General features: G+C 42.1%; 1 protein-coding gene across 3 annotated transcripts; it reads left to right on the forward strand.

Moving 5' to 3' along the window:
• Positions 1–273: 273 nt before the first annotated feature.
• Positions 274–27,982, forward strand: rbm33a (RNA binding motif protein 33a). Of its 3 annotated transcripts, none has more exons than XM_080489302.1 (19): positions 274–457; positions 4,494–4,569; positions 6,207–6,255; positions 6,620–6,693; positions 6,829–7,126; positions 8,953–9,093; positions 9,295–9,460; positions 9,568–9,797; positions 11,029–11,347; positions 12,821–12,882; positions 16,357–16,486; positions 16,993–17,363; positions 17,726–17,989; positions 18,189–18,494; positions 18,756–19,550; positions 21,236–21,412; positions 22,264–22,449; positions 22,752–22,840; positions 27,767–27,982. In XM_080489302.1, exons 1-19 carry the CDS (start codon positions 439–441, stop codon positions 27,828–27,830), a joined length of 3,816 nt encoding a protein of 1,271 aa, XP_080345428.1. In that variant the 5' UTR covers positions 274–438; the 3' UTR covers positions 27,831–27,982. The 3 variants fall into 3 exon arrangements, with proteins under 3 accessions (XP_080345428.1, XP_080345429.1, XP_080345430.1); XM_080489303.1 differs by having other exon boundaries at positions 16,993–17,351; XM_080489304.1 differs by lacking the exon at positions 27,767–27,982 and adding an exon at positions 23,005–25,059.
• Positions 27,983–27,987: the final 5 nt, after the last annotated feature.

Raw genomic sequence — 27,987 nt, forward strand, 5'->3', positions numbered from 1 at the left:
GATACAAGAATATACAAACTTAGGAAGAGGGAGGCTGGTTATCTATTGATACAATATACAGTAAACCAGGCTATCAATAAGGTTGTTTCTAGCAGCTGCATGCAGTAACAATTTGACAATATTGGCAATAATTTGCATGTAGTAGTAGTCTCATACTGCATCATTACAGCGACGTTTACCTTAATTAATACAGATCTCATTTGTTTTGCAGCTACCAGATGGAGGGAAGGAGCAGCTTCTCCTCCCACAATGCATCACCGCAGCGGACGCTTCTCTGCCATGTTGCTGTCCTGACTGCGGATAGCAACCTCCGCCGCGGTGAAGCTGCTCCCTTGCCCGGTTTCCCATGTTTTTGTACGGCTATTAAGCTGAAGCAGTTAGGATTAAATGCGTTCTGCAGCTCTGTAGTGCGGCTATAAGCGGGACGGGCCTTGCACCATGTCGACTAACGCTCAGGGTGAGTCCCGCCAGCGGGTTTTTAATCGACGATGCTAAGTTAGCCGCGGAGCTAACTTGAGCTAATGTAGCTCATTCGTACCAACGTCGATTCAAAACACGGCCTCGGTGGCGGCAGGCCACATGGGAGGCCTCGGTTTTGATTATTTAAGAGGGCTTCATTGAAAAATAAACTTGATTGATTCGCCAGTGTTTCCACGATAATAGCATTGTTTATGAATGTGAGTGAAGGTTAGCTTAGCAGCTAACATTATAAACGGTGACGCGTTGGGAAATTAGCGTCAAATAACGTTATGCGTGCGCAAATAACGACTTACAAAGCATCTACAATAATAGCGAGCTTCGGAAAATACAAACGTTAACGCTGGAGGACAATAATAAACTTAAATTTCCAATTTCAGTTATGTCTGCAGTTTAATAGCGTATTTGCACGTAAGCTAGCTGCTAACGTGCTGTTGAATCATTTCACGTTGTTTCTCTTCAAACTACAACCGAGAGTAACTCAAGCACACCAGTGGTGGCATCGTGTTATTGTGTACAGCTACTGTAATTGCGTAACAACGAAAGAAATTTGTTGGTTCGTGCCAGTCTGTGAGTGTGTGTGCATTGGCTTCTCAGCGCTTGTTATGTCAGATAGAAGCTCATCGTTGTAGCAGACGGAGACAGTTGCGAAACACCTGCAATGTTATTGGCTGGTTGTGCTGCTCACGCTTTTTATTTTGACATTCGTTGTTTAATTTTCTCACCTTCTCGTCACGGTTAAGGACAGAAGTTTGAACTATCACCGTGTTAACATGCATTACGGCGTGTAGAGGATTGTGCATACCAGTTCTCTGTCCAAACAAGTGATCAGAGGTGCAGATCTGAAGTGACCACTATAAGATAGACTATATGAAATCTAAATGCTCTATTTACCACCTGAATAACTCCTGATTGACAACTGAAAAGACGACGTACAATTGATCCACACCTAAGAGTATTGATAGGAAAATATGACAGCTGCTTCAACAAACTAATTGTTTAGTAGAGTCAGCACTACTTATATAAATAGATCCAGGGTCCCCTCCAGAATACAGGAAAGCTTTTAGCTGTCTTATTATATAGTTGCCTCAAGTTCGATTAGAAACCTGCCAATATTTGAGGTCCTGGCTGAGGTGTAAATTGCAATAAGTCAGATAATGTATCCTCAAATATTACATATCACAAATGAAATTTCTAAATATAATTTATATCAGTAATGGAATTGGTACCGATCCTCTAATATTTGCATTATTCTGGGGATTCTTTCTAGTTGACTAAATATGTTCAATCTACCAGAATAGCCTGCATGACATGAAAGAAAATCTTCCAGCTGAGTTGTTTTCAGTAAAGCATATGCAAGTGTACAAGATAAAATGTTTTTTACTCATGGCCATGCTGACTCACAGACCCACCCCGAAAAAATTCTGATTATGTGATCAGATTTGTGTGAGCTCAAACTTGCTGTAGTACTTACCTTCTTTCTAAACTTCATTGTAATGCATACACAATTCTCTTTTCTTAAAATTTTGACTTTTCTCTAATCTCAGGCTGCAAAATGACACAACATTTTGGAGTCTTTTAGGTGACTACTGTGGAAACAAGGCAATAGTAGTCAGTATTGGGGGGGACTCTTAAGCTGCTACGTTACATTGAGCTGTAATCTTCAGTCAGAAGGAAACAAGGTCAAGTGTTTCAGTTCCTTGCTTTTTTTCTGTAGATATAAGGAGCAGAATAGTGTGTTGGAAGAGTATTTTGGCTCCTGTGCTGAACCATTTATATAACAGCAAGTGGTCATAGCAGTGAATGTAGGGTTTCAGATATGTTTACTGGGGGATAGTTCACAGGCCTCTGTAACTTGAGATCCACTTACTATCGGAGAATACTTCAACCTGTGCTCATCCCTGACTGCTCTCAATGATACAGCACTCACTCTTATACACATGGATAAACAAATGTGCACATCACAGGAGCCAATTTACTCCACTCTTTTATTCGGCAGTGAAGTTTGAAGCGTACTTTGTTTTGCCTGATATTTACAACACACAACTTTTCAGATTTTATTTACTATTACTGTTTATACTGTAAATAGGTACTGTTTCCACAGTACCTTTAAATGAGACCAATCATGTTTTATCATTCAATTCACTGTCGAGCTGCCTCCATGAAACCAGAAGTATACTACAGTGTATTTAGGTATATGATGCTAATTAGGCTTAATAAATCCCAGCAAGTCTGTATTATCAGGGTTTTTTGCAAGATCTTGGAAAGTTTCATGTCATCTCCTGACGGTTAGTGTTCATCTCCCATGTTTTAGTTCAATCACAAATGTACAATTCTCATGAAAGCAACAATAGATATGTCTATATCGATACGTCAGGGATTTTCAAGTTATTTTATTTTATTGTGTGTTTTGTCATTGACCCTGCATCAAAATTTCGTTCTGCAGTGCATCTCTGATGTAATTGTTAGAATGACAAAGTCTATCTGTAGATCTATTGATCGATCGATTGGACACCAATATTTCGATTAGGCGATTCAAAATCTGTTTTGTGCCATTCTTTCAGAAATTGCTTTTTGTGAAAATCTGTGGGGTACAAAAAAACAAAGACGACAGAAGAATGGAAATATCTTAGTTGGCATCAAAAGTTAAACCCATTACCATTATCATGACCGTTTTTACTGTGGCAGTGGTTAGCTACATTGGTGCTCCCTTTGTTCTGTTTATTAGTCTGCATCCCTTTTGTATACATTACACAGCAGTTAAGGCGAGTGCATTGGCTCACAAACAATTGGTTTCTGAGACAAAGGAGAAAAGAAAAAGTTTTACAGGTTTATAGTACAATGCACCAGCCCACTGTCTCATAATGCAGACCTTTTGCTGTACCATCTTGAGATTTTTTTCAGTTTACTAATTATTTGCAATAGCCAAAGCGAGTGAAACTTTGTTTTAGAGAAAAAGTCACAAAAAGCTAAAGATCAATACTGATCATACAGTGACACAAATGAGGTATAGAGCCTGTGGGTTTGTATGAATATGAGTTCTTGAAAAGAATGAGTTAGAAATTGAGGGAAAATGTTTTGTAATAACTTTGAGACTGGAATGTAACTGATTAAATGAAGAAATAATATTCATCTGAGATGTATTATTATTATTATAGTGCTATTATAGAATGAATAAAAATAGTCAACTTTGCATCCCTGCTATAAAGTGCCTTTTTATTGTGTAGCACATTTCAGGCGTAGCAATCACGAAAATTCAGCCTCAATTATATTCAGGATCATTATATTGATAAATCAATGAAACATTCAGTAGTTCAGCAGCCATGACTGTTTTTTTTCCCCAATTATGAAAAGCATTCAAACTCATAATGTTACTCAAGTTACTAATTTGTATGTGAATGTGTGATAGCAGCAGATTATTGTTTAATCTCCCCCCCACCCCAAAAAAAGGATTTAATTTTTTTTAAAGAGAATTATTTAATATATTTACAAGTGATCAATGCTTTCAGAGAGCTTGTTAGGCTGTCTCTGTTTTTCAATTCTTTTTTTTTTTCCTTCTTTTTTTTAACCCCATAGATGAGGTTTATCCATTTGGGAATCAAAGGTCGCCCTTTGCCTTATCTGCTATTTACTGAGCTCCCTTGAGCAGAGCCACTGTGACGAATGTTAAGTAGTCACAAAGCAGCATACACCTGAGTGTGTATAAGCCCACGGGAGGCCAAAGGTTTGTTGTTGATCTGTATCACTCGGTCATCTAACAGGAGGTGGTATTGGAACAGATGAAAAGATGAGCGTTTTGCTTGTGGATTAAGTCCAACAGCTAAAAGACGATAAATATCTAGTTTCCAAAAATATGTGAAAATTGCAATCAAAACACCATCTGCATGGTGGCTGGCCTCCACTATTGCACAGAGTTGTGTCAAAAGAAACATGTACAGTTTGTGTTCATTTTCTTTGTACAGTACAAATTGTATTTTCTGTATAGCCGTTGTAAATAAAACCGTTTTTCGTTGCAGATTTCGACTTTGACGAATATGACAAACCTGGTGCAGAAAGGTCACGCAGGAGGAGAGGTGAAGACAATCCAGAGAGGTAAAAATATTGTCAATCTCCTATGTCTCAACAATGCTGTATTTTTTTTTATAACATACTATTGTCATCAGTATTAATTGTCCTAATTGAATATTAAATCCTTGTAAACACTGGGTAAATAATGAGGCAAAATATGCCCTTTTCGTTCTTTTCTTTTTTGACGACACTCTGAGCATGGCTTTACCATTTGGAGAAGATCAGAGCTGCTTCAGAGGTGTATCATCATAATGGAGGGTTAAAAAAAAAAAGAAAAGAAGTGGGCATGATTACGTTGCTAAATAATTAAATGTCCGCCACCTCAGTAGTGTTTCATTGATTTACAAGGTGCTGTTCAACTGTCATGCAGCTACCCACCACTAGTTGGGGCTACAGAGCCTTCAGATAGAAGTCTCTCCCTGTGGCTGTGGTTAAGTAGACTGCACTTTCAAAACAGCATGACACAAAGATGTAGGCATATCCTCTCGCGAAACCAGTGCAGTTTGCTCATACTTTATCTAGAGATTTGAGAAAAGCCACCATGTAGACCTTGTCACATTAAAAAATTGGCGTATAATCACTCCACTGGAGCTATGTGAAACTACATTCAGCTCAAGCAAGTCACTCAGCTTGACATTATTTACCGTACTTGGTCTGAAAAGATCACAAAGCGCGTCACAACATTAACCTCGCTTCCACTTAACGACAGACAAACCAGTAAACATTTGTTTAGACGACAACAGTGTTGCAAGTCTTTGAAAACAGCAATTTAAAATTAGAATTACATTTTTTTTTAATGGCTTCTACTAAGTAGGACAAACCCAACTTGAACATGTGTATTAAAATTGGCATCTAGTTTCTCAGCACACATGTTGAGTAGATCAGCAATACCAATGGTGAAATCCAGACTGCTGTTTGTGCTGCTCACTCTTACATATGCCACCATGGAGGTAAAACTCCTGACGGCCATTGACAATAATATCTTGTTTTGTGGAAAAAAATCCAGCTTTCAACTCAAGTGTGAGTTGGTTGGACTGGGAGAGCGAAATGTGTTATAAGCTTTGTGAGGTTGAGGCCTCTATCGCCTACAATATTTATCAACTAAATAAAATTTTGAATTAAGACTAGGCTTAAACAATGGAAATTCAGAGTTAAGTTTTTTAGGGAAACATCTCTATATATCTATATACTAAATTAAGCAATAAGACACAGTCATGCTCTTCTATTCGAAATCTATTGATAACCCTTGACTCATGTCAAGCTAAGAAAAAAAACTTCTTGCTTTATTTTGTGCGTTTCTCTCTGAAGATATTTAGGACAAGTAAGTTATTTGTTTTGCTTCCTGGCCAAGCTTTGAGATTGTAAATAACAGGATAACACATTATGTACCACAGTGGAAAAAGGCAGTGATATTTGGCACAGTAACATGATTACTCTACAGCAATATGATTATCTACTATGAATATGACAATTATGGAAATGTTTTCTGGCTGGTTCATGCTCACCCCCCCCCCCCCCCCCCCCCCAAAAAAAAAAAAAGATTTGACCTAACAGACTGCGCCATTGGAAGCTAAGTAAAATATAAAGAATTAAATCGATTTTTTTCTTGCTTTGCTAACCTGTTATTGGCTTCTTTTTTTTTCTTTTTTTCTCCCTGGCAGTGATTTGGAAGAGGATTTGTTAGAAGAAGACTGGCTGTCGGTTAAAAAGGTAAGAATAAACTAAACTATTTGGATTATCACTCTTGTTTTATGTGGTTTTTAAGTTTTCTGGGTGGGGGGGGGGGTCTGTTATTCCTGTATTCAAGAAGAAAAATATAAACCCCCAAATGATATGTGATGGTGTTGGTAGAACATTTAAAAAATAGCTGTGAGCAGTGGATTTGGAGCAGGTGGCTCCTCCACAGGGGGAATTGTTGATGTGAAGCCGGAGGAAGTACAGTGGACAAAAAAGCACAGTGTTGACCTGCCCAGATTGCCTTCACCACATGGGAATAGAGCATCCTCTGGGGCTGGAGGTGGTCCCCTGCCTTACACACACATACCTTTTTACAATGGTATATTTTTGTTTACAGAATCCTTCAGAAGTATCAGATGAAGAGCTCAATGACGACCTTCTTCAAAGTGATGATGAAGATTTGAATATGATGTAAGCAAATTCCCACAGCAGTGCATTTTTAAGTTATTTTTCCAAGTTAGAGCCAACTTTTTTTTTCCTACCAGTTTATACATGAGTGCTTCATCAGTATTTACTGGCACGGTTGTTGTTTTTGTTTGTTTTCAGCGGTCAGGATGTCAGCCTCAATGCCACTTACAGCTTGGGTACATCCTATGAGCAGCAGGACAAGTCGCAGGAAGCAGACTACGCAGATGACGTTGTGAACCTGGGTGCAGAGGGCTACGAAGGGGGGGGGGGATACCAGCAAGAGGGGGAAGAGGAGTTCACGGTGGAATACAGCCAGGAGGACACCGCAGAGATGCCTGAAGACCAAGTGGATTACGCTGGAGAGCTGGCTGATGACGGCTACCAGGATGAAGTGCTAGACATTGAAATCAATGAGCCCATCGATGGTGAATTTCAAGTGAGTTCTCACATTTGCTTACTCACATGTAAAAGCGCGCATGCACACACGCGCGCACATCTCACACACACCCACATATCTATTCTCCCGCTCCCTTTCCTGTCCAACCTCCATTGTACGGGAGAGATAATGTCAGTTTTCTTGTCTGGGTAAGGGGACAGTCAGGATTGAAAATCTATTCAGGAGAAGGAGATGTCGGTTGCGTTTTTTTTGGACAGGCGGGGATTAGATTCATTATCACTTCCTGCCAGTTAATTTCTCCATCTTGCTGACAAAGTTTTGTTGACAGCTTGTTTGGCGTGAGGTAATGCTCTGCTGTCGCCTCCAAATCCCTGTGCCATTGTGACCTTGGGCCCTGTATCTTTAGGGGAGTAAGAAGCTGCTTTGTGTTGAGGAGATGTGCTGCCAATCGGCAGAGGTTAATGTGGGGGGCTTTTATCTCCCGCTTTCGACTGGATCTGATAAAGTCTCATGCAGGTGAAAAGATTATTGACCTTCCCGAGGACACTCTATACAGTTTTCTAATGATTGATGTGAGTTTCTCTTTTATTCGTTTCCCTTTCCTCTTTGCCCAGGCTAAGAGGATCAAAGATAAGACTAGATCCATGTGCAAATGCCTGCTATGGTCCATTTACCATGGTGTGATTGTGTTTGGCACCTGACAGAGATATATTAGCTTACCTCCCTTCTCCAAACAAAGATAAGATGTTGACCTTCTTAGCACAAGTGGCTGCCCATTTTGGATTTTGGGTAATTTCTGCAGGTGCAAATGTTTATTTGAATCATGTGCAATAACTGTTTACAAGGTCACTAAACTGGCTGGCCTTGACTCTTCTGTCATTGTGGTATTTATTGAACATTATGTGGAACAGTTTAACGGATTAAGCTGTTGTGTTCCTTTGGGGCTACTTGTCCATTTGTGTGTTGTTTTTTTTACTAATGTTTTTTTTTTTTCTTGCATTTATATAGGCTGATGTTGACAGGCCAATAGAGCACAACATCAAACACCATTGTCTAACCTTATTTAGTTGTTTGATAAAGGCTGCTATGATGCTGATTTGTGTGGAATAACTACCAACTCCTATACCAGCAGTGTGTCGCTCTCTGCTTGGAAAATTCTTTCATGACTGAGATGAGCATTTGGGATTACACAAGCTGGCTGCATCATGGCTTGTGCTGAGATCTTGTTGTGGAGTAGGTAAACTGATTTGTCATCTCTGAAAATGTCTGCATCTCTGCCACATTTCTAACATGGAGGCATGAGCTTGCGGTGCGGCCAGTAACCGAGCGATTTGTGAGAAGTCAGTCAATGATATTTTCACCATCATTGAAGCGGGGAGGAGTGTTTTTATCTGTGCCTGCATTTCTGTATATCATGTCAAACATTTACATCTCATTGAATTTCAAATGCTGTCAGGAATAGTAATGAAGCCTTGCTCCCACTGTTATGGTAATTTGAGTCTGGAAGGGGTGGGGATGGCCTGGTGCCTCCCTAAAATCCTCACCATAATATTTTATTGTGTACACTGTCAATGATTTCGGTCTTTTATTTTATTTCAAACATTATACCCGCTTAGGTCCTATTAGCAACGTATATTATCTTTGAACTGTCCTATATTCAGGTTAGCCATTCATCTGTTGTCTTTTCTTTATTTGTTTTCATTGTAACAGCATTGCTGAGCATAAGTAGATGTTTTCATTTTCAGCAGAAACACAAAGAAATAGTTTTTTCCCGCTTTGACAGAGATGCAGTCAGCCATTGCTGAATGCTTATCAAAGAGCTCTGACTGCTATATCAATACACATTATCTGTACCGTCAATAAAGGATGAAGAATATCAAGCTTCGTATGGTGATGGAATTCTTGAGAGAAATACCGTCCAACAAGAAGAAGACCCTGAGGACATGAGAGAGGAGCAGCAGGATGAAGAACAAACAGAGGGAAGCCACGTCTATGAAACAAAGGAGGTATGCTGAGGCTCTCCATCTGTATTTATTTCACAACTGGCTTCTCAAGCTGTTGAATGAGTTCAGTAGCAATAAAAGTGCATACGATGTATATTATGTCTTTGAATAATAAGGTTTAATAAAGATAAACTCAGTTAAACAAATAAAGATGACATGGAGTGTCAAGATGATTGACTTTATGAAATAAATCCATGTCACCAGGCTGAACGTGAAGCCCTACCTGAAGAACCAAAGGAGGAATCTGATGAAGAGGATGAGGAGGATGAAGAGTCTGGCCGCTTACGATTCAAATCTGAGAGGAAGGACGGTGCTGTTGTGCGACTGGCAGACGCAGGAACTAAAAGAAGGAACATTCCAGAAACACTAGGTACAAATTATTCCACACTTGTCATGGGTGATGTGACATAAATGTGTATTTCAATTGTTTTCCAGAGTCTTTAAGATGAGGCTCACTTGTGCTGTTTTAAACATCAGAACTTTCAGAGAAAGCCAAGCGAGACTTGATGGAGTTTGAGGAACAAGAACGGCAGAAGAGGCAGAACCGTTATGGAGGCCGAGGAAGAGGAGGAAGTGGAGGAGGAGGAGGAGGGCGAGGAGGCAGAGGAAGAGGAGGCTTTCCTAGTTTTGGAATGGGAGATTTCAGAGGAAACAGAGGACGGATGATTGACCAGAGGCTCTCTCTCATGGGGAACATGGGCATGCAGGTAACCTATTATCCAGTCATCCAATTGAATGCATTTAAAAGAGAAAGTTATTTGAATGCATCATGTTTTATCACTCAGAACTAAAACACTGGTTAGTAGATAAAGAGAGAGGAAAAAACTTCATGAGATCAAAATGTTTTAAAGACTCAACTTTTCTTTAGTAGCTGCTCTCTACACTCAGGCCACCTCAGTGATTTATCTCAGTCAGAAATTCAAAACATTTGAAGCATAGTTTAAAAAAAACACCAAGGAGAACAAAAAGTGAAGAAATTTGTCTTTGGTACTTGGCATTATTTCCTTGTTGTGACAATTGCTTCTTTGCACTAAATCTTGTTTAATAGGAACGACTGATTATGTTTTAAATTATGCTACATTTGTAAGGACAATGCATTTGTGGGATGGGCAGCAGATCCGAGTATGTGCTGTACCCACACTAATCTAAGAAAGTTATATTTTTTGAGAAAAAACATGCTTTAACTGATGCTCCATAACATTACACACAGTCAAGCTATAAACCAGACCTTGAATTCATAGTTTTATTCACTTTTCAGCACATGAAAAATATTGTAAATGTGTTTGGTTTCTTTAAACTCGCAACCCAAGGCCTCAGGTAGCAATCTCTATCAATTTTCCAGTTGTTCACAGCTGGAAGGACCCAAGAGGGTTCATTGTGATTCTTCTCAAGGCTGAATGACATTCAGCTCCAGCAGTGCATTATTTTAGGTTGTATTAATTAATGATAATAGGCTGTAAAATTCACAACAAAACAATATCGTTGGGAATGAAAATTTAATGGCACATGGATGACATGCCAACACCACAAGCATTGTGCCGACTGCAGTTAATGAGTCTTTGCTTTTTACAACATACTGTCGCTGTCAGGTTTAACCATTTGACTAATTTGGTCGCTGGCATGTTTGTTTGTTTGGTAAAGGGATTGACCAATTATCAGAAACATTCACAACATCACCTAACTCTATAATTATTGCTCCAACTTTTATCTGTTGGCAGTATTCTGACGTGACCGAGGAACATATACTCTTCATCCTCTTAGGGACTAAAGTGAAGGGATTTTAGGATACAGTCTTGACTGGCCGGTGAATTAAGTTGTGGCTGTGTCTTCACATGGCTGCAACTAATAATATCGGAATCTTTCAGAAAGAAATGTGTTTTGACAAGTTGTTTTGGTTTTCCCTCCTCTCTGATCTCCCCATATTTTTCCAATTAACAGCCCCCCTCCCGAATGCATCCTCATCAGCAGCCTCACCAACAGCAACTGCAGGCACAGCAGCACCACCCCTCACGCCCGCGAGGGCCCCTTCCTTTCCAAGAGCACGGGCGTCCGCTGTCCCAGCAACCCCTTCAGCCACTCATCCCGCCCCACATGTCCCATCGATCTCCACCACTGCGACCCCAGATGGAGCAATCGCCACGAATGATCAGCTCCCCGCCACCTAACTTCCCCCAGCATCACCAGCAACAGCCTCCGCAGCCTAAAAACATCCACATTAATCCCCACTTCAGAGGACCGGCGTCGTCTCCTGTACAAGGTACAAGAATTCACCTTGAACGAAGGGCTTTTTATTTTACTGTCTGGTTTTTAAAATAGTTCTGTGAAACCATCCGTTTTAAAACTAATTTTTCAGTCATAAATGGCAACCTTTTGGTATCGATGCTTGGTCATATTGTGAAGTGGCTTCATCTAACAACTGCTGAGTAAGCGCTTGTAATGAAAAATTTGGCTTTTTATTTATTTATTTTTAAACTACTGTTCACGCCTTCAACCATCTCATTTCATTGAATTTCCTCCGCACAGCCCCATATATAGTCAAACCTGATTTCCTTTCCTGTCACTGTAATTTGAAATGCACACTTCTTATAACCATCACTTCTAGACTATTTAAGAAATATGGAAAATTCATAAACTACCAGAAAGCAGAGGAAAATTCTTTGTGCCCATATCGTAGTCATCACAGGTTAACACAGATATCGAATGTTGACATTAGCCCTCTGATTGAAATAAATCCTGGTTGCGTCAATGTATTTATAGTCAGAGGTTTATTCAATAACATATATGTATGAATCATTTTTGCCGCTGTGTCTGAAAGGGAGCAGTTTGCAAGCCTTCAGTGTAGAATTTGCATCAATGTATTTTTTTTTTAGCCTGTCTGATAGATGTTTTAAGTTTTCTCTTTACGTGGAGTCACAGAAATTCTATTTTGAGGAGCAAAACCGCAGCGCTGCTTCTTTAGGAAGCTGCTCTGTTGAAGTACAGGAGCCTGTTTTGGCTGCACGTTCTTCACACACTGTGTTCAAAGGTATCTGGATTAGAATGTCAATTTGTTGTTGGCGGCTTAGTGACAGGAGAAAAGTTCCCTTTGCAAGTAATGGATTTTCCTCAATTTTTTTTCCTTGATCTGCCAGCATCACCATTTCATTTCCTTCGATGGGTTTTTCTGTCCACACCGAGATGAAATTGCGTTAGTTAGTGTGTCAAGTTCAGGTTCTGCTCCTGAGAGAAATATGGCATCTTGAGGGTTAAGAAATGCCTGTGGTTAGGATTTTGCTGTGCATTTGTGTCCATGTGTTTGCATCAGTGTGATATATTTCAGATGTATTGCATATATTTGTATCTGTTTACCGCCTGTAGACGCTGACGGCTCTCTTACTGTAAAGCTGAGTGCCAACAACATAAACCTCCCAATTTACCGAATTGTCTTTTTTTTTTTTTCCCCGGACTGTTTTTCTCTTTGTTTATTTGTTGAATTTACTTCGTTCTTCACTTATTATCCCTGCTCTTTGCCCGACAGTGTAAAGATTTGAGTCGCAACCCTAAGCTGCATTTTAACCGAATAAGTGCCTTCAGCTTGGAGATGTCTAATGGTCTCCTTCCTTTCCACTATCACCACCCCCTTCTGCCTATTGCCTCTCATTTTCATTTTTCCTCCCCCTCCCCCGTCCACCCCCTTCTCTTGCTTTCTGTTTCTCTCTCTCTCTCTCTCTCTCTCTCTCTCTCATTGCAGTGCCCTTGATGCCTCCTGCTCAGAGCCAGCCCAGACCTGCTGTGGGTCCTCAGAGGTTCCCCGTGAGTAGCAGCTGCTCCTCTACCTCCCTTTCGCCTCACTTTCTCTCCCTCCCTCACACGGTTAGCGTCCCTCTTTGTCAGGGCAATATCATTGCTTCAATTAGACTGTCTGCCCTGGCCAAAATACTGTTAAAGTAAATCTGTAAACACTGATAGGACTCTTGACTGCACAACTGGAGAGGCGTGATAGCGGCTTTAGGCAGTAGACTTTTTGAGGCTGGGTCTGCAGTAGCGGGACTTAGCAGCTCTTCATGGATGGACCGGGGCTCAGACTAGCCATCTTGGCACATAATGGAATTGTGAAACCAGGATAAACTGCCAGTTAAAATTCACTTTCCACAAGTTTCTGTCCCAAAGGCACGGAGACCTTTTTTGAACGGTATCTGAATTAGTGAAACGTGGTGGTGGTTTGACGGGGTGAGCCTTTTGCTATTTTGAACTATGTATTTTGAATGCTGAATTTCACCGTCAGAGAAAAGGGATCTTAAGTCAGTGATTTCTTGCAAGAAAAGGTCCTTTATTTCACTCACAAAGAACCCATCCAGGGGATAACAGAAATGCCTTTAACGTAATTACTGTATTGAGGGATATGGCTCACTAGAAAGTCAGCCAAGGCACTATAAGTTACTCCATCCTTGTAGTTAATGATGCTCAGGCATCAGGTGGAGCTGGGACTGACTGGCATCTTTCTGGAAAGTGCATTTTATATGGATTTATGCAAATTAGCTGTTGGGAAATTGCTGCATCCAATTGCATTCATATGGATTTGAAGCAGTGTTGCCAAATGAGCCAGGCTTTGGCACAGCAGAGTTGATCTTTGTCAAAAAAATATTCCTTTTCATTTACTTTCTTTTTTAACTTTCAGAGCCTGTTTCATGGCATTTCTGTTTTCTTGGGTCTGTGATTGTAGTGGAGATCAATAGCACAGATGCAGTGAGGTGCTTTAGCTCTTACCAGACAGCGGAAGATGGGTGGGGAGCGTATGCTGATGAACAGCATAGTGTTGGATTCTCCAGCTGTCAATCCCATTTAAGCTGGTGTTGCCAAGGACACAATTTGAAATGCAGGTGACATACCAGCCGGCAACAATCCATTTATCAGTGGGCACCTGATTACTCATGATTATCATACATTATCATCCCATCAAATTTAATTGTTAAAAGGCCAGGCGAGTGGGGGGGGGGTCATAGCCTCTAGTATTACTGCATTACATTTCTTTACTGGCGGAGACTGGTTTTGAAATATTAATCCCAGTGCCAATTAAAGTCATTATTAGGAATCTTTATGCAGTCAATTTTTTTTAACCTCAAAGTTATTGAAACTAATGACGGTCGGAATTGAATCTCAATCAAATGATTCATCAATAAAATAAAAAATAAAAATAATGTTTTAATTATATTATTCCGCATAAACTGACAGTGAAAATTCTAATTCTAATTCTAATTCTAATCTAAGAGGGTGAATAAAGGCAACATTTTACTTGTCCAAATGTGATTTGAATGTTAGATAGCCTTCCATTTAATCAACTAATCACAAGGGTCCAAAAAACAAAAAGAAAAAAGCATAATAACCTGTAAATAACTTGCAATCTTTTCTTAGTTTACCTTTCAACAAACCACTACCTTCTGTTTCTCACCAGACTGAAATGAGCGATCGCATGCTTCTTCCAGATTTGTACTCTTCATTGTGCATGTTTTTTTTTAACTCACCTTCATAGGAAAGTACAAATGTTAATGCAGTTTAGCTTTTACTGCTTCACCATTAGAAATGATGGCACCCTCTACTGTTCATTTCTGGGTTCATATCATTGTGTTATGTTGCCCTGGTAGAGATTAAAGAATGATGGTTAATTATTATTGAAAGATTACAGTTGCACTGTACCACTGTTCTTTTTTGCAAAGATTGCCTCAGCAAGTCTTTGCAGCTGGTACCAAAGACTTGGCTAGTTTTGACACCCGATGTCCTTCCTGTAGCAAGTATCGTACAAACACTTTAGGCACGATTGAGGCTTATGGCACAAAGCAAGGATGGTTACAAAAAGTTGTGAATAGTTTTTAATGTTTTAAAAGTACAGCGTGAATACACAGAAGAACAATCAGCTGAAGACCACTCGGCGCCTTCCGAACTGCTTTATTTAATTTCTGCACATTTGTAAAGCTTTTGTAGTAACTTTGCAGGGAGGTTGTGAGAACAATGGACGACAGAACCTAACCCAATTAAAATAGACCATCTGTGTGAGCCACATTTAGGACCCTCTGTCCTTTTGTACACTGATGATACCTCTTGATGACATTGTTGGTTTGACTAACGTTATTCTCTGCTGGAAAGAATTTCAAGCCTGTCTAATGATAGAAAAATGGTACAATTTACACAAATGTATATTATATTGCAATGTGTAATAATTTTTGTTTGATTCAGCAATATCTGCTTCACAATGTGGTTTATGTGGTGAATAAGAATTATTTGAATAAAAGCCATTAGTTTGTATTGATAATGCAAAAACAGGTCTCTTTAAACTAAAATTTCCATATTTAACTAAATACTTCGACATTTGGCCTTTTTCGGTTGCATTCATCTTGGTTATCCCCCCAGAACTAGCCCGACATCAGGTACATATTGAACAGCACACAGACTGTCTATCGGGGATTAGAAGTGAGAGGATGAGCAGTCCTCTTTGAGAGGCATTATATGGACACCGGAGTCCTCATTGTGCAAACCTTCCTGCCTGACCTTTTTAGAACGGTATGATCGGTGCGTCCTTTGTGATTCTGTCTTTGTAAGCTCCTTTGATTAACTTTGTTAAGCAAGTTTTTGGGATTCTGGCCTTCTAGTTTTCTAACACCTCTCCCCTCTAAATACCTCCACACAGCAGTGGAATAAAGATGGATTAGGCCTTGATAGCATCTTAAGTAATTTACAATAGGCTCGGAGGAGGCAAGCCGCCCATTTGTGGAAGTGCCACGTGTTGAATAGCAGGTTAATTTTTCAACAGAGATGGATACTTAAAAGAATAAAGGAGACAGTTATGAGGGGGATTCGAATTCCAAGGAGGGATTAAATGCTTGTTATCTAGTTTTCCTTGGAAGACAGATTGGGAGTAGCGTGCATGCAATGAGTAGAAAGCTGTCGAACATACGAAGTGGTTGAAACAAAGATGAGGGCACTTATCCCCTCTTGAAATGCCCTTTCCTTGTTAGAGATAGGCTTTTAGAAGCTTTATCAACAAAGCTCCAAGTAGCATTAATGCAGGTTCGCTCACAAATTCACGCTGAAGGGTTTCTTTAATATTGGCATGCATATTGATGTTTACAACCTAAGATTTTGCATCTCTTTAAAGACCCTGGTACATGAATTACAAGCGCTCCCTGCCCGATGCAGTGCCTCACATATTCCCATTTTTCATTAGTTTAATTTGTTTTTGATTATTGAGTTCCCAGAATGGCCTATAATTCATGAGTTTTTGTGTCTTCACAGGGACCGGGAGACTTCGAGCAACACATGCCTGGTAATTTTGGTCAGCCCCAACGGCCCCCTCATCACATGGAGCCCTTTAGAAACCAGCCACCTCAAGGTCCTCAGGACAGAGAGCCACTCTTTATGGGAGGTGAGTCTCACATCCAGCCTTGATGAGGGTTACAAAGCTCTCTTAGCATATTTAACCCAATTCATCATTACCACTGGTGCTATACCTACAGGGTATGCTGCTGGCTTTATGGTGCTGCTCTATTAGCACCACTCATGTTAAATGCATGATGTGTGTGTGTTTGTGTTCGTATCTATGTGTGTGTACATAAGTGTTTACATATGTATGTATGTATTTATGTATATATATATATATATATATATTATTATCACCAATGGAAACAGAATTGAACAAATACTCAGTGTTGATGCAGATTTAATAACCCTTCTGGTTGTTTGTTTGCTTTTTTACCTGGATACTGTTGTTGTTTTTTCGATTTTTTTAAATTAATTTTTTTACAAACTGTGTCATAAAGTTATACATCTATAAATAGAGTTGTTTGTATTTTAACATTGACTCTTCAGGAAAAACAAAAACTGATCTTTTCTATTGTATTGTGATTGTTCCCCTTACTCGTATGCTTACAGAGCGCCCAGATTCAGGCCGGTTTCCAGGGCAGCACATGTTTGATCACCAGGGCCCCAGCCCTCTGATGAGCAGCGGCAACAACCTCCACCACCAGGCACAGCAGCTGCCTGGCCAGAGTCACATGGGCTTCGGCCCGCCAGGACCATCCTTTAACCAGCCGGGTCAGGGCCCTCTAGGACTGTTTCAGAGAGAAGCCCCAAGACCCAACCTACCTCCCCACCAAAGTCACCAGGGAATGATGAACATGAATCAACAAGGTGGCCCCCCTAACCAGCCCAGACCTTTCATGGGCCCTCGTCAGCCTTTTGGCCAGCAGGGGAACCTCTTCCCCCCTCCACAAGTTCAGTTTGGGATGCAGGTACGACTAAGAGTAAGTGATTTTTTACAACAAATAGATTTTTGTGTCTTTGTTTGCTTCCTCATTGTCATGATTATTGGATGTGCTTTCCTAATATGGTAATAAAACACAATTAATTGTATTAGCTGAAGTGTTGAGGGCAAAGGCTCATGGCAGGCGCTCTGCGTTTGGTCAGGAGGCATAGACAAGAGCGCCCTCTAGTGATTGAATTGCTATTATAGTGCCGCTATTTTGATACCTAAGGACATTACTGCGAGCTGAATTATGTGGAAATTGCTCACTATATTGTTGAATTTAATGTATATTAGTGTAATAGAAATCAATTCTGTTGAAATAAATTGAAAAACTAACTGCTTATATTTTTGTACTTTCAGGGCTTAATGCATGGGCCACCTGTGTCCCAGCTTCAACATCACAACCCACTGTCATCCCATCAGCCCATGCACCAGCCGCAGCAGCACCACAGGCAGGAGTTATCCCACCATCAGCAGCAACAGTTAAACCTCAACGAGCCTCGCCCCATGCTCCACCATGGTCAGAATCCTTTCCATCAACAGCAGGCGCATGGTAGCCCCAGGCAGATGACTCCCCACCCTCAAAACCCCCAACAGCGCAACATGTCCAACAGGCAGAGGATGGTGAGAGATTAACATATGAGCTCATCTATTTTCTGCTCTAACTGTTGCATTTTTATCGCCGTGTCAGTCTGACTCTACGTGATCCACTTCGTGTGGTCCCTCCTTAAAAAAACACCCAGCATGGAGGAAAATACAAAGCAATAATAATGATATATTAAAATATGAGTGATTTAAGCAATTTTTTTTTCTTTTTCTTCAGAATACACCGATGTCCAAGCAAATGCAGCAGCGCAACAGCAACCTACGGGAGCTCCCTGTAGCACCTGGCAACACAAACATGAACATTGCCCGCCACCCCACCACCCCCACCTCCCATGCTGCCAACATCAAACCTGTTGCCAGGACAACACAGGGGATGCGTCCTGGGCAGATCGCTCAGCGGATGTCTGATGGTGGCAGAGGAAGAGGCCAAGTCGCTGCAAGGACTGAAATGCAGCCTGGAGGAGCAGGCAGAACGGTGGTTCGCAAGGAGATCCCAAGCACTCAGTCTAACATAAAACCACAGGTCAGCCTTAAAATGAACTTCGCGCTTTGTCAAAAACCTAAAAAACAAAATGCAAATTTACTGTAATAATGATTCGGAGTGTGTTTGCTGATTACATCTTTGTCATTCAGTGAGAAAGAAGAGACCAATACAGTTTTGTCGTCTTGAGTATTGCCTGATAGCCAGCAGCAGTTTGATTCAGAAGGGACTCAGTTGCCCACAGCTCCACTTTCATTAAGTGCAAACTGGAAACTGTATTTCAGCTTGTCTTTTATGCCACAGGACCCTGATGAAGATGAGGAAACGCGGCAGTATCGTATGAAGATCGAGGAGCAAAAGCGTCTGAGGGAGGAGATCTTGAGGAGGAAAGAATTGCGCCGACAGATGCAGGCTGGTGTCAGGAAGAAGGAGTTGCTTGAAAGACTCAATCAGGGCCCGGCTCCTGCACAAATGGAGAGTACAGAGCCGCATCAGCAAGCACTGCAGCAAGTACTGCCACCACAGCAGCGACAGCAGGAACAAAAGCCACTGCTGCCACAGCAGCCACAGCAGCAACTGCAGCAACAGCAGCAACTGCAGCAACAGCAGCAACTGCAGCAACAGCAGCAGCAACAGCAGCAACTGCAGCAACAGCAGCCCAGACAATTCCCTCAGAGAGTACAACAACCATTAAATCACACTTTGAAGAACCCTAATCAAGGCAACATCAATCCGCCCGGTGGCCCTCCTCAGACTCCTCTACTACGTCCCAATGTGAAGGCGCGTCTGCAGATGGCGAAAGGCAGCGGGCAGCAGGGTCCAGGGCCTGATCAAGCTCAACAATGGAATTGGACCCAACAAAATCAGCAACAGTTCCCCCAGCAACGCAGGAACCCAAACAGACCTGTTCCTCAGATCCAGCCCATTCAAGTACCACAAAACAACATACCTATAACTCCGTCAGTGATCCCCTCTTTGGCTCCGTCTCAAGGACTTAAACCCGGGTCTAAGCGAACTGTGATGCAGCGGGCCAAGACCCCTAGCATGGATGGCCAGCAGGTGCCGCAAAAAGTCCGAGTCGTCACTCTTTGTGGAGCGGTGAGCACATGATAATTTTTTTCTTTAATAATCTTGACACCTTCTTTTAGGTTTTGGTCTGACATTTATTTGATTCTCTGAAGCAGGCTTTATACCACAGGGGAAACTGCATCATTTTTAAAGGAAATGCCACTGATTGCCCTCACTGTCTGTTTTGTAGTTGAAATGATATCTAACCTATGGGAATGACACACTGATGTCTGTGTCATTTTAGCAAAATTGATCTGTTAGGACTTTCCTCTCTTAAGCTTTGGGAACTGGTATTTAAGCCACAATGCTTTCCCGTACGTTTTACCTAAAGAGTATAGGAAAGCTGTAGGCATTCAAGAGGGCAGTGTGACATTTATCTGTTGAGTCGGGGACACCTCGTCACTGCTTTTAAAGGTTGAAATCCTTTTTGCTTTTTTAAGACGGAGGCCTTGACGGGGATGAAATAAGAGTGATAGTAACACCAATAAAGTCCCAAATTAACATGGCTGTCTATTCTATACGAGTTTGAGAAGTTACTGCCGGGGCCCTAATTGCACATTAATCTTTATTGAAAAACCACAAAGGCTCGCATGTTAAACACTTATACTTGTCACTGATGAGACGTGTTGGTGGGATGTGATCGTATTTGAAATAAGCTGCTTTCCGACTTCATCCCAAAGGATCAAGCTTCCCAGCCAAAAATCACAGGCTGGCTGCAGATGAAGATAACTGGGTGTCATTGCTTTAATGGAAACCTGCGCAGAGCTATCAGTTGTACAGCATCTTGGAGGAGGAAAAAAAAAAAGGGGAATGGGATGTGAAGTGGAGAAAGAGAAGAGAGCATGGGGAAAAAAACTAAAAAACCCCAGCTAAGGCATGCAGTGAAAGGAAGATGCTTGAGATGCTTTCACATTGTTCTGCTGTCATCAACGGGGGCTTGACAATGTTATCTCCTCTTTTCTTATTTCTCTCTCTCTCATCCTCTCTGTCAACCCTCAGTGGCGTTGTCTACCCATCTCTCAGGTGCGAGGCGACAAAAGATGCCAATCCGAAACCCTTGTAATTAATCTTTCTTGGTAGGGGAGGAGACTAACATAATACCTGTGTAAGAAAGTTGCCACTTTTGAGGATTTGGATTTGTATGGCTTAGGCACACAGATAAGAGGCAAATTATATTTTCATCAGGGATAATACAAAGCGGCGCAAGACACAAAAGCTGAGGAGGACGGGGGTGTAGGAGGGGGATGGGGTACACATCGAGCTGCTGTCGTTCCAGTGTAATGCAGCTTAGCATTTGATGGGTGCAATCAGGAGCTGTGATTTCTATAGGAGGGATTAATCCATTTACTCTCAGCTGGGGACAGGTCAGAGATATCGCCTCCTTTCTTCCCTTGTATTGATCTGTCACATCCTTCTGCCGAGTTGGGGAAGAGACGACCTTCAATTCCTTGCTGCATGTCAACAGAGTCGAGCTGTGACTTTATTTGATAATGAGACCATCACCTTGTTGGGTTGATCTTTATTCTCTGCAGCCCGTCTGATAGGAATCCTGCCCTGATGCTGACAGGCTTTTAGTTTGCTTTGTAGATGTGGCCTTGCATCTCTTTCTGCCATCCATAAAAATGTTTGAATGTGGGCATGAGCATGTATTTATTTCTTTTTTTCTGCTACTTGAGATTAAGTTGGAGATACTGTCCTTCATCATCCCCATGCAGGGTGGAAAGGAGCCCGAGGCCGCCACAGGGATAGAACCGCCACAAGGCAACTGGCCAGCACCTCCGCTCAATCAGGGCATCCAGAGGAAGGTTACAATGACAGGACAGCAGCAACAGGGACCAGGCGGCACACCGCAGGCGAACCGAGGAGGCATGAACAACCCACAGCAAAACAGGGTATGCCATAAATGAGCCCTTGGTTTCTTTGGCGTTGCGGACACTGGCAACCATTTCACCAAAACATATTTATTAATAGGGCAGACTGCATGTGCCAAAATGTCTCCTGTAAAGTTGCCCTATGCTGGTGGCATTACTTTGGCATTCAGGAGACATACCAATCGAGCAGGAGCTGTAATAAGACAGGACAATGTGCCAGGTGCGGTGATATTGACAAGCTGAAAACAGTGTAACACGGGGGGCTACACAAGGTCCCCTGGCCTCTCTGCACGCCTGTCACCACCAGGCTCCTGTCACCGTTACCGTACTCACTGACACTGACAGGGTAAGGCAGCCACCATAACGCTCGCATGGCTCCCTTTCCCTTTATGCCCCCCCCCCAACACACACACACACACACACACACACACACACACACACACACACACACACACACACACACACACACACACACACACACACACACACACACCTCCGATACACACACGCATAAACATATTCCCGCTACCTCCTCTCCTCTCTTTTTGGGGGCACTCTTCCCCCCCCTCCTCTTCCTCTGCAGCGGAGAAAGCGTATCTCTCACTCACAAGCTCATATGAAGATATGGCATGCCACCTGCATCATGTTCTGACATTGATGTTTTATGTAGAAATATGATGAGTCAATTGCGCGGAAGCCTGAAGAGTGCGAGGGAAAAGCAGCTGCCTTTTAAAATTTACCTTTGAGCTAAACATCTGAACACGTCAGCATGACTTTGAGCAGAAAAAAGGTTTTGTTTGTATTTTTGCTGCTGTTCTCTTCAAAAATTCCACCGACGTGGTCAATATTCCCCACTTGTGGTGCTGTCGCAGGTCGTCATGTCGGCCCGTGGTCGTGGTAGAGGGGGCGGTCAGCTGGGTCGAGGCCGCGGCATGCCCACCAGACAGAGCCCAAGAGTCGTGGAGAGCGAGCGGTCTGTTGTGTCGATCGAGGGCCTCTCCTCATCCACAACAGACATGCAGCTGAAAAACCTCCTCAGGTCCATCGGGCCCATCGAGGTAATGAACTCCATGTATTTCTCTGTGTGTCTGAGCGTCTTGACTGCCACCTACACAAATGTGTACAAAATCACATTCTTCTTATTATCATCCAAGATGCATGTCTGAAAACACCAACATGTACCCACTAGATTGGAAGCAATGCATTGTGTGAGTGGTGCTGCATCGCCCTCTGTTGACTTTTTTAGGTATGTTAGGCTACAGAAATAAATAATTCTCGTTCTCCCCACCTCCCTCACTCCCTCTACCGGACTAGAAAAGCATGTAGGTGTTTTCAGCGTGTCTTTTTCTCTGTGCTCCAGATGTTTAATATGATCCCCCAGCAGAGGAAAGCAGTGGCCAAATTTTCCAATCCCCAGCACGCAGCCAGTTTCCAAATGAGCTTCCATCGGTAATTAAACTTCCTTCTCTCTCTCTCGCCTATGTAAACACGATAGTTTGATAGTTTACATTCATCCAGTGTGGTGGAGAAAGATTTGAGCTGCTGTGCAGTGCTGTAAGCGTTGTTCTCTCAGGCCTCAGTGTTTCAAACATTATTATCACAATCACACGCAGGCACATGATTGATTTATCCCACATCGACGTGTCGCTGATTGACGGATGAGGAGCACACTAGAGCCAGGGAGGGTCGTTGCAAGACGCCGCTCCGTTCCGACGTGGGATCCTCCCGTTCGCAGCGCCTCCCCGGGTCTAGGACAATGCCTCCCATCGCTCTGCGGGCTCACTGAAACCTGTCGGCTGCACAGAAGCTTCGTTCGTCATCTATCTGCTTTCGTCTAGGAACAGCGAACACAAAGACATTAGCTCCCAGCATGCCTTTGTTTTGACGTTGCCCGCCACATGACTGTAGTTGTAAAACAGCACTGGAAAGACACTGGACCCTCAATCCTACACGGATGTAGTTTGTGGAACTTTTTTTTTTTTTTTTTTTTGGTGGTAATTTTTGCATCTTATGCGGACGCTTTGGAGAAGCTATCATGGGATAATGGTTGCTCCCCTCGTTGCTTCATGAAAAAAACATCAAATTAGTTTCCATACAGAGGCTTCATGATCTGTTCCTGTTATTTGTGTACCGTGCTGAGGTTCCATGCAGAGGATGGTTGAGGCAGCGTCTCTTTCCTCTCAGAGAACGTGTGACTGCGCCCTCTCTATAGATGGCAGCATTTTATCAGGATTGTTGTTTCATTGGTTTCAGTCCAGGCAGCCTGCAGTCAGCTTTTTTGGGCCAATGGCGCTATCTTGTGGATATCGTGCACATAGGCAGAGTAGCGATACGTTTCCATTGTTCTTCATCATTTCCCCAGTGTTTGAGGAAGGGTCGATGTGGTGACAGGTGTAGATTTTCTGATGCCGAGTCTTTAAATCGTCCCTGGCAGCTTGTTGTTTTGGCTCATTCTCCTGACTGTCATTCGTTCTTTTAAAACTTGTTGAACGTGTCTTATTTTTTTTGGGACAAAATATTTGCTGCGTTTTGGTATTTGATATTTTAATTGTGAGTCTGACTATGAAGTGGTTTGTTTTCAATCACTGCTGCGTGTGCTGTGACAGAGTGCAGAGGTATGGGCTTTTTCTTTTTAAAGTACACCTTGATGTTGAGTTTGTTGCGTTTGGGAGAATTAATGTTTTGGTGTTTTTGTTGGATGAACATGTTTCTCCATAGGTCGGCGAGGATACTCTTGACTTGGAGTAATTGTTGTGTTATAGTGAGACTGTCAGGCTTAGTGCGTCATCGCTTGGCTGCAATGACACTGAGAGAAACTTCCTTTAATATCAAGCGTGTGGTATCAGTTAGAATAAGGTGGAATTAAACTAATACTTTTCTTAACACACACACACACACACACACACACACACACACACACACACACACACACACACACACACACACACACACACACACACACACACACACACACACACACACACACACACACACACACACACACAACATTCTGGAGACTCCACGTGCCGCTCACATGCTCCTTGACTTTTTCTCTTTAATTTGGCCTCTCGTCTCCAAAATGCTTCTTCATCAGTTGGAAACTCTTCACTTCTCTTAACACTAAAGGTTTTCTTTGTCTGGCTTCCAGTTGATTTTCATAAAACACAATCGTCACCGACATACAGTTTAAAGCTTGAGGCTCCTTCTATGTCAGCCTGTGAGATTAATACACGACATTTTGATGTTAAACAGTCGATCCACTTTTTCTGTACAAGAGCTAAGAATTAATTCATTAAAAGGAAGGTGACCGATAAAATCGAGGGGGCAACCATTATCTATGTAGTCATTATGTACATAAATATACCTGAACTTTCTCCCAGTATTTATGTTAATTTTTGTTTTGTTTTGTTTTTTAGTTCTTTATTCAAGTTGTATCCAAGCTAAACCTCTTTTTATATGTAAAACTTTGCTGATGTGTCCAGACAAAAATCATTTTTATAAGTGGTTTGTTTCTACTTCAGAGCCAAAAAGAGACTTGGCTGGACCACATTTCTGTTCATAAGACAAAGAGTTTAAGGGGAAAACGAGGAGAGGAAAAAAAAAATAATAAAAACGTGGCCAATATACCGTCAACGTGCAGGTATGTGAAGCCGGTTGAACTTTAGCCCAAAGACGTGTGGTTTTCTGTGATGTCCATGTGTCTGGTGCCTCCACGATGAAGTATTTTTATGGTATGTGACTCTTAAAACTCCTTTGTACCTTACATGTTGTGTAAGTTCAACTTGCATCATATTATAGAACTTTTAAACACTAATTGAAATTACATCGTTGCAATCTGCAGGTCGATCGATATTTTTTTGCAGTTTTTAAACACTAAATCTGACCAATATAAATGCTCTTATTTCTTAACATTTAAGGGAAATATCACTTAATTTAAGTGCTGAATTGATTTGCTTTAGAATTCACAACATGGGAATTTGGCCTGCAAGTGAAACCAGGATGTCATACTAATGTGCAAGATTAAACCTAAAGAAGTATATTTTTGGAATCTCGAGATAAATGTGAGTTGGAAGTCATTTGTTTCGTCATTTCTTTATTGTCACTAATTCTCGCCGTTGTGCATCTGGATGACATCAGGTTGAAATCCCTGACTCTTGAGAAGTGTTAGTTCATCTTCACAAGTCCTTATTGGCTCCTGTCCCTTTTTTGCATGTGTGGATCGCGTTCACAAATTCTGTGGTATTTCCCTTAAATATCACTCAAGATAAGTCAGAACTCACCAAATTGAAGGAGAAAGGGAAAAAAAACAAAAACAAAAGATGCAAGTGTGGGGTTGTCACCACTGGGGGCAGTAGAGGGTTGGCTGGACATGCCCCATAAAGCTCCCTTCTTGTTTTGTCAATCTTGAGTGGTTTCAAGTCTTTTTTGTATGTTTGGCCGTTCACTGACCCTTTGTGTTTTTTATTCCTTTTATTATTGTTTTGTTTTGTTTTTCTGTTGTGGAGGTTTTTGTCCTCTCGCTCCGATGTACTCACCGTCCCTCAATCTGTGGGTCGCACTTGTAAAGTGTGCTGGTAAATCCTGTGGATTGAAAAGCGTATGGGCAATGCCGCCCATAGTGATATCGATATAAGACGCTGTGTCTTGTAATGCAAGAACAGATTCACATTGGATCCATTATGTATCTCAATTTTTCAGAGATTCTCACGTTTAGATGAAACTCACAGATTTAACAGATGACCATGTCAGATGTTAACGTGATTCACTTTGTTGTAAAATCAGAATATACAGTAGTGTTGAGATCGATCCATCAAACCAGCTGGGACAATTCTGTAACCTGTTGTTCTCCTACAGGTCCACATGACGAGTCGCGAGGCTGAAATGGTGCGTGTGTGTCCTGGAATAATCCTCCTTTCTGTTTTTTTCCCCAGGTCAGATCTACCTCGCCGTTAAAATGTCTTAACGTCTCCTGGAAATGCAAGTTGGTGACCACACCGGAGGCTTGGCATGTTTTAGTGGCTTTACACTGAGCGTGTTGATGTGGCTCAGCGCCTCCACGTTGCCCTGGCAGTGCTTTTCAAACTGCGGGGTGAAAGGTCCGGGAATAATCCCGGGGTTGGTGGGACTGAATTTATTTTCCGTGTGATTGAAAGTAAATAAAAATAATACCATCTTCAGTTGCTTGAGTTTATCAAAAAGTAGATTTAAATCCCCGACAAGTTTGTTTTAATGACCTCGACACTAAAGATTTCAGAGCGTCTAACGAGGAGTTAAGAGTTTCTGACTGGATCCCAACGGACTTTTAACGTTAATATCTGACGTGAAAAGTATCAGGAAGTCGGAGGTTTCAACTAAAAAGGACCAATTTTAAAGAGAGACGGTATTTCATGGTAGTTTTCTCCTGGAGGTTGACGCTGATCTCGACCAGAGGGCCTCGTGGGCCACAGTCCTGCATGTTTTAGGTTCCTCCCAGTTGCAACACACCTGAATGCAATAATTCAATCCGATTCAACTTTATTTATATAGCGCAGAATACAATGAAGTCATTTCAGGGCACTCATACAAGGAAAACCCAACAAATTCATCTGAGCAAACATAAGTGACTGTGGAAAGGAAAGAGTCTTGTTTTTATATGAAGAAACGTGCACAGCCAGGCTCAGAGGTGGTGGGAGGACACAAGGAGGGAAGTGGATAGGACAGGCTGGTGAGACAGATCCACTCGGTGAAGACTGATCAAGGAGCTCGTTGTTGGTTGGTTGGTTGGTTTGTTTGTTTGTTTTCAAGCCTGACGATGACATCATCCTTAGATTGAGGCGCTCTACAGCAGACCGTTCAAACACGCAGGACGAAGGCCCACGAGGCCCAGAGGTGATTTTAGTTGAAGATGCATTTCTGGGGGTGCTCATCAGAACGTCAGCAGGTCATTTGACATCACGTGTTTCTGGTTTGAACTGAACGAGTTCAAGACTTTTCCCACACCAATGATCTGATCCACAAAACAAAAAAAGAAGATCCAGTCTCCTGTAGAGCTCCGCAGCACCGCTCTCAAATGACCTGCTCCGTGTGCAGTTTGTCAAAGCATGTTAAGCCTCCGGTGCGGTCCCAGACGTCGCCATGTGGATGTTGGTGTATTTGTGTGTTAACACACACACACACCTCATGTGACCTGACGTCACCTCAGGTGTCGCTGCGCCGCGGCAGAACGACCTCTGGGATTAACGCTTTGGGTTGCATTTTTGAACAGCTTACCGCCGGGAGGAGCCGAGGGTCAGCCGTGATGCCGTCACATCACCGCTGCCTCAACCTGTTCACGTAACACTCCAGGTTATTTTTGTGTGTGTGTGTGTGTGTGTGTGTGTGTGTCTGTCTTTACAGCCTTCAGCCCCCGAGCGAAGATCTCACTCCAACTCTCTCCCCTCAGTTTTACCAGCTGCTCTGAACCCAGGCTGTGATTCACCCCGTATTTCTCTCCCATCTCTGCTTTTCCTCCCGACCGACCTTTCACGAAAGTTGCTCATGGTGTCCTGCTGTTGTTGATTGAACCTGAAATTTCTGTATCAAGCAGGGCGGCCTGCCTGGATTCTCGTTGTTTGTTA

Source organism: Lipophrys pholis, assembly GCF_963383615.2.
Source record: "Lipophrys pholis genome assembly, chromosome: 20".
Classification (NCBI taxonomy): Eukaryota; Metazoa; Chordata; class Actinopteri; order Blenniiformes; family Blenniidae; genus Lipophrys; species Lipophrys pholis.

What these genes read in the sequence shown, in the direction of transcription:
- rbm33a (XM_080489302.1), top strand. An exon ending in GAACATTCCAGAAACACTAG is followed by an intron (nt 9,461 to 9,567) that starts GTACAAATTATT and finishes TTTAAACATCAG; the next exon opens with AACTTTCAGAGAAAGCCAAG. An exon ending in GGCGTCGTCTCCTGTACAAG is followed by an intron (nt 11,348 to 12,820) that starts GTACAAGAATTC and finishes CTCTCATTGCAG; the next exon opens with TGCCCTTGATGCCTCCTGCT.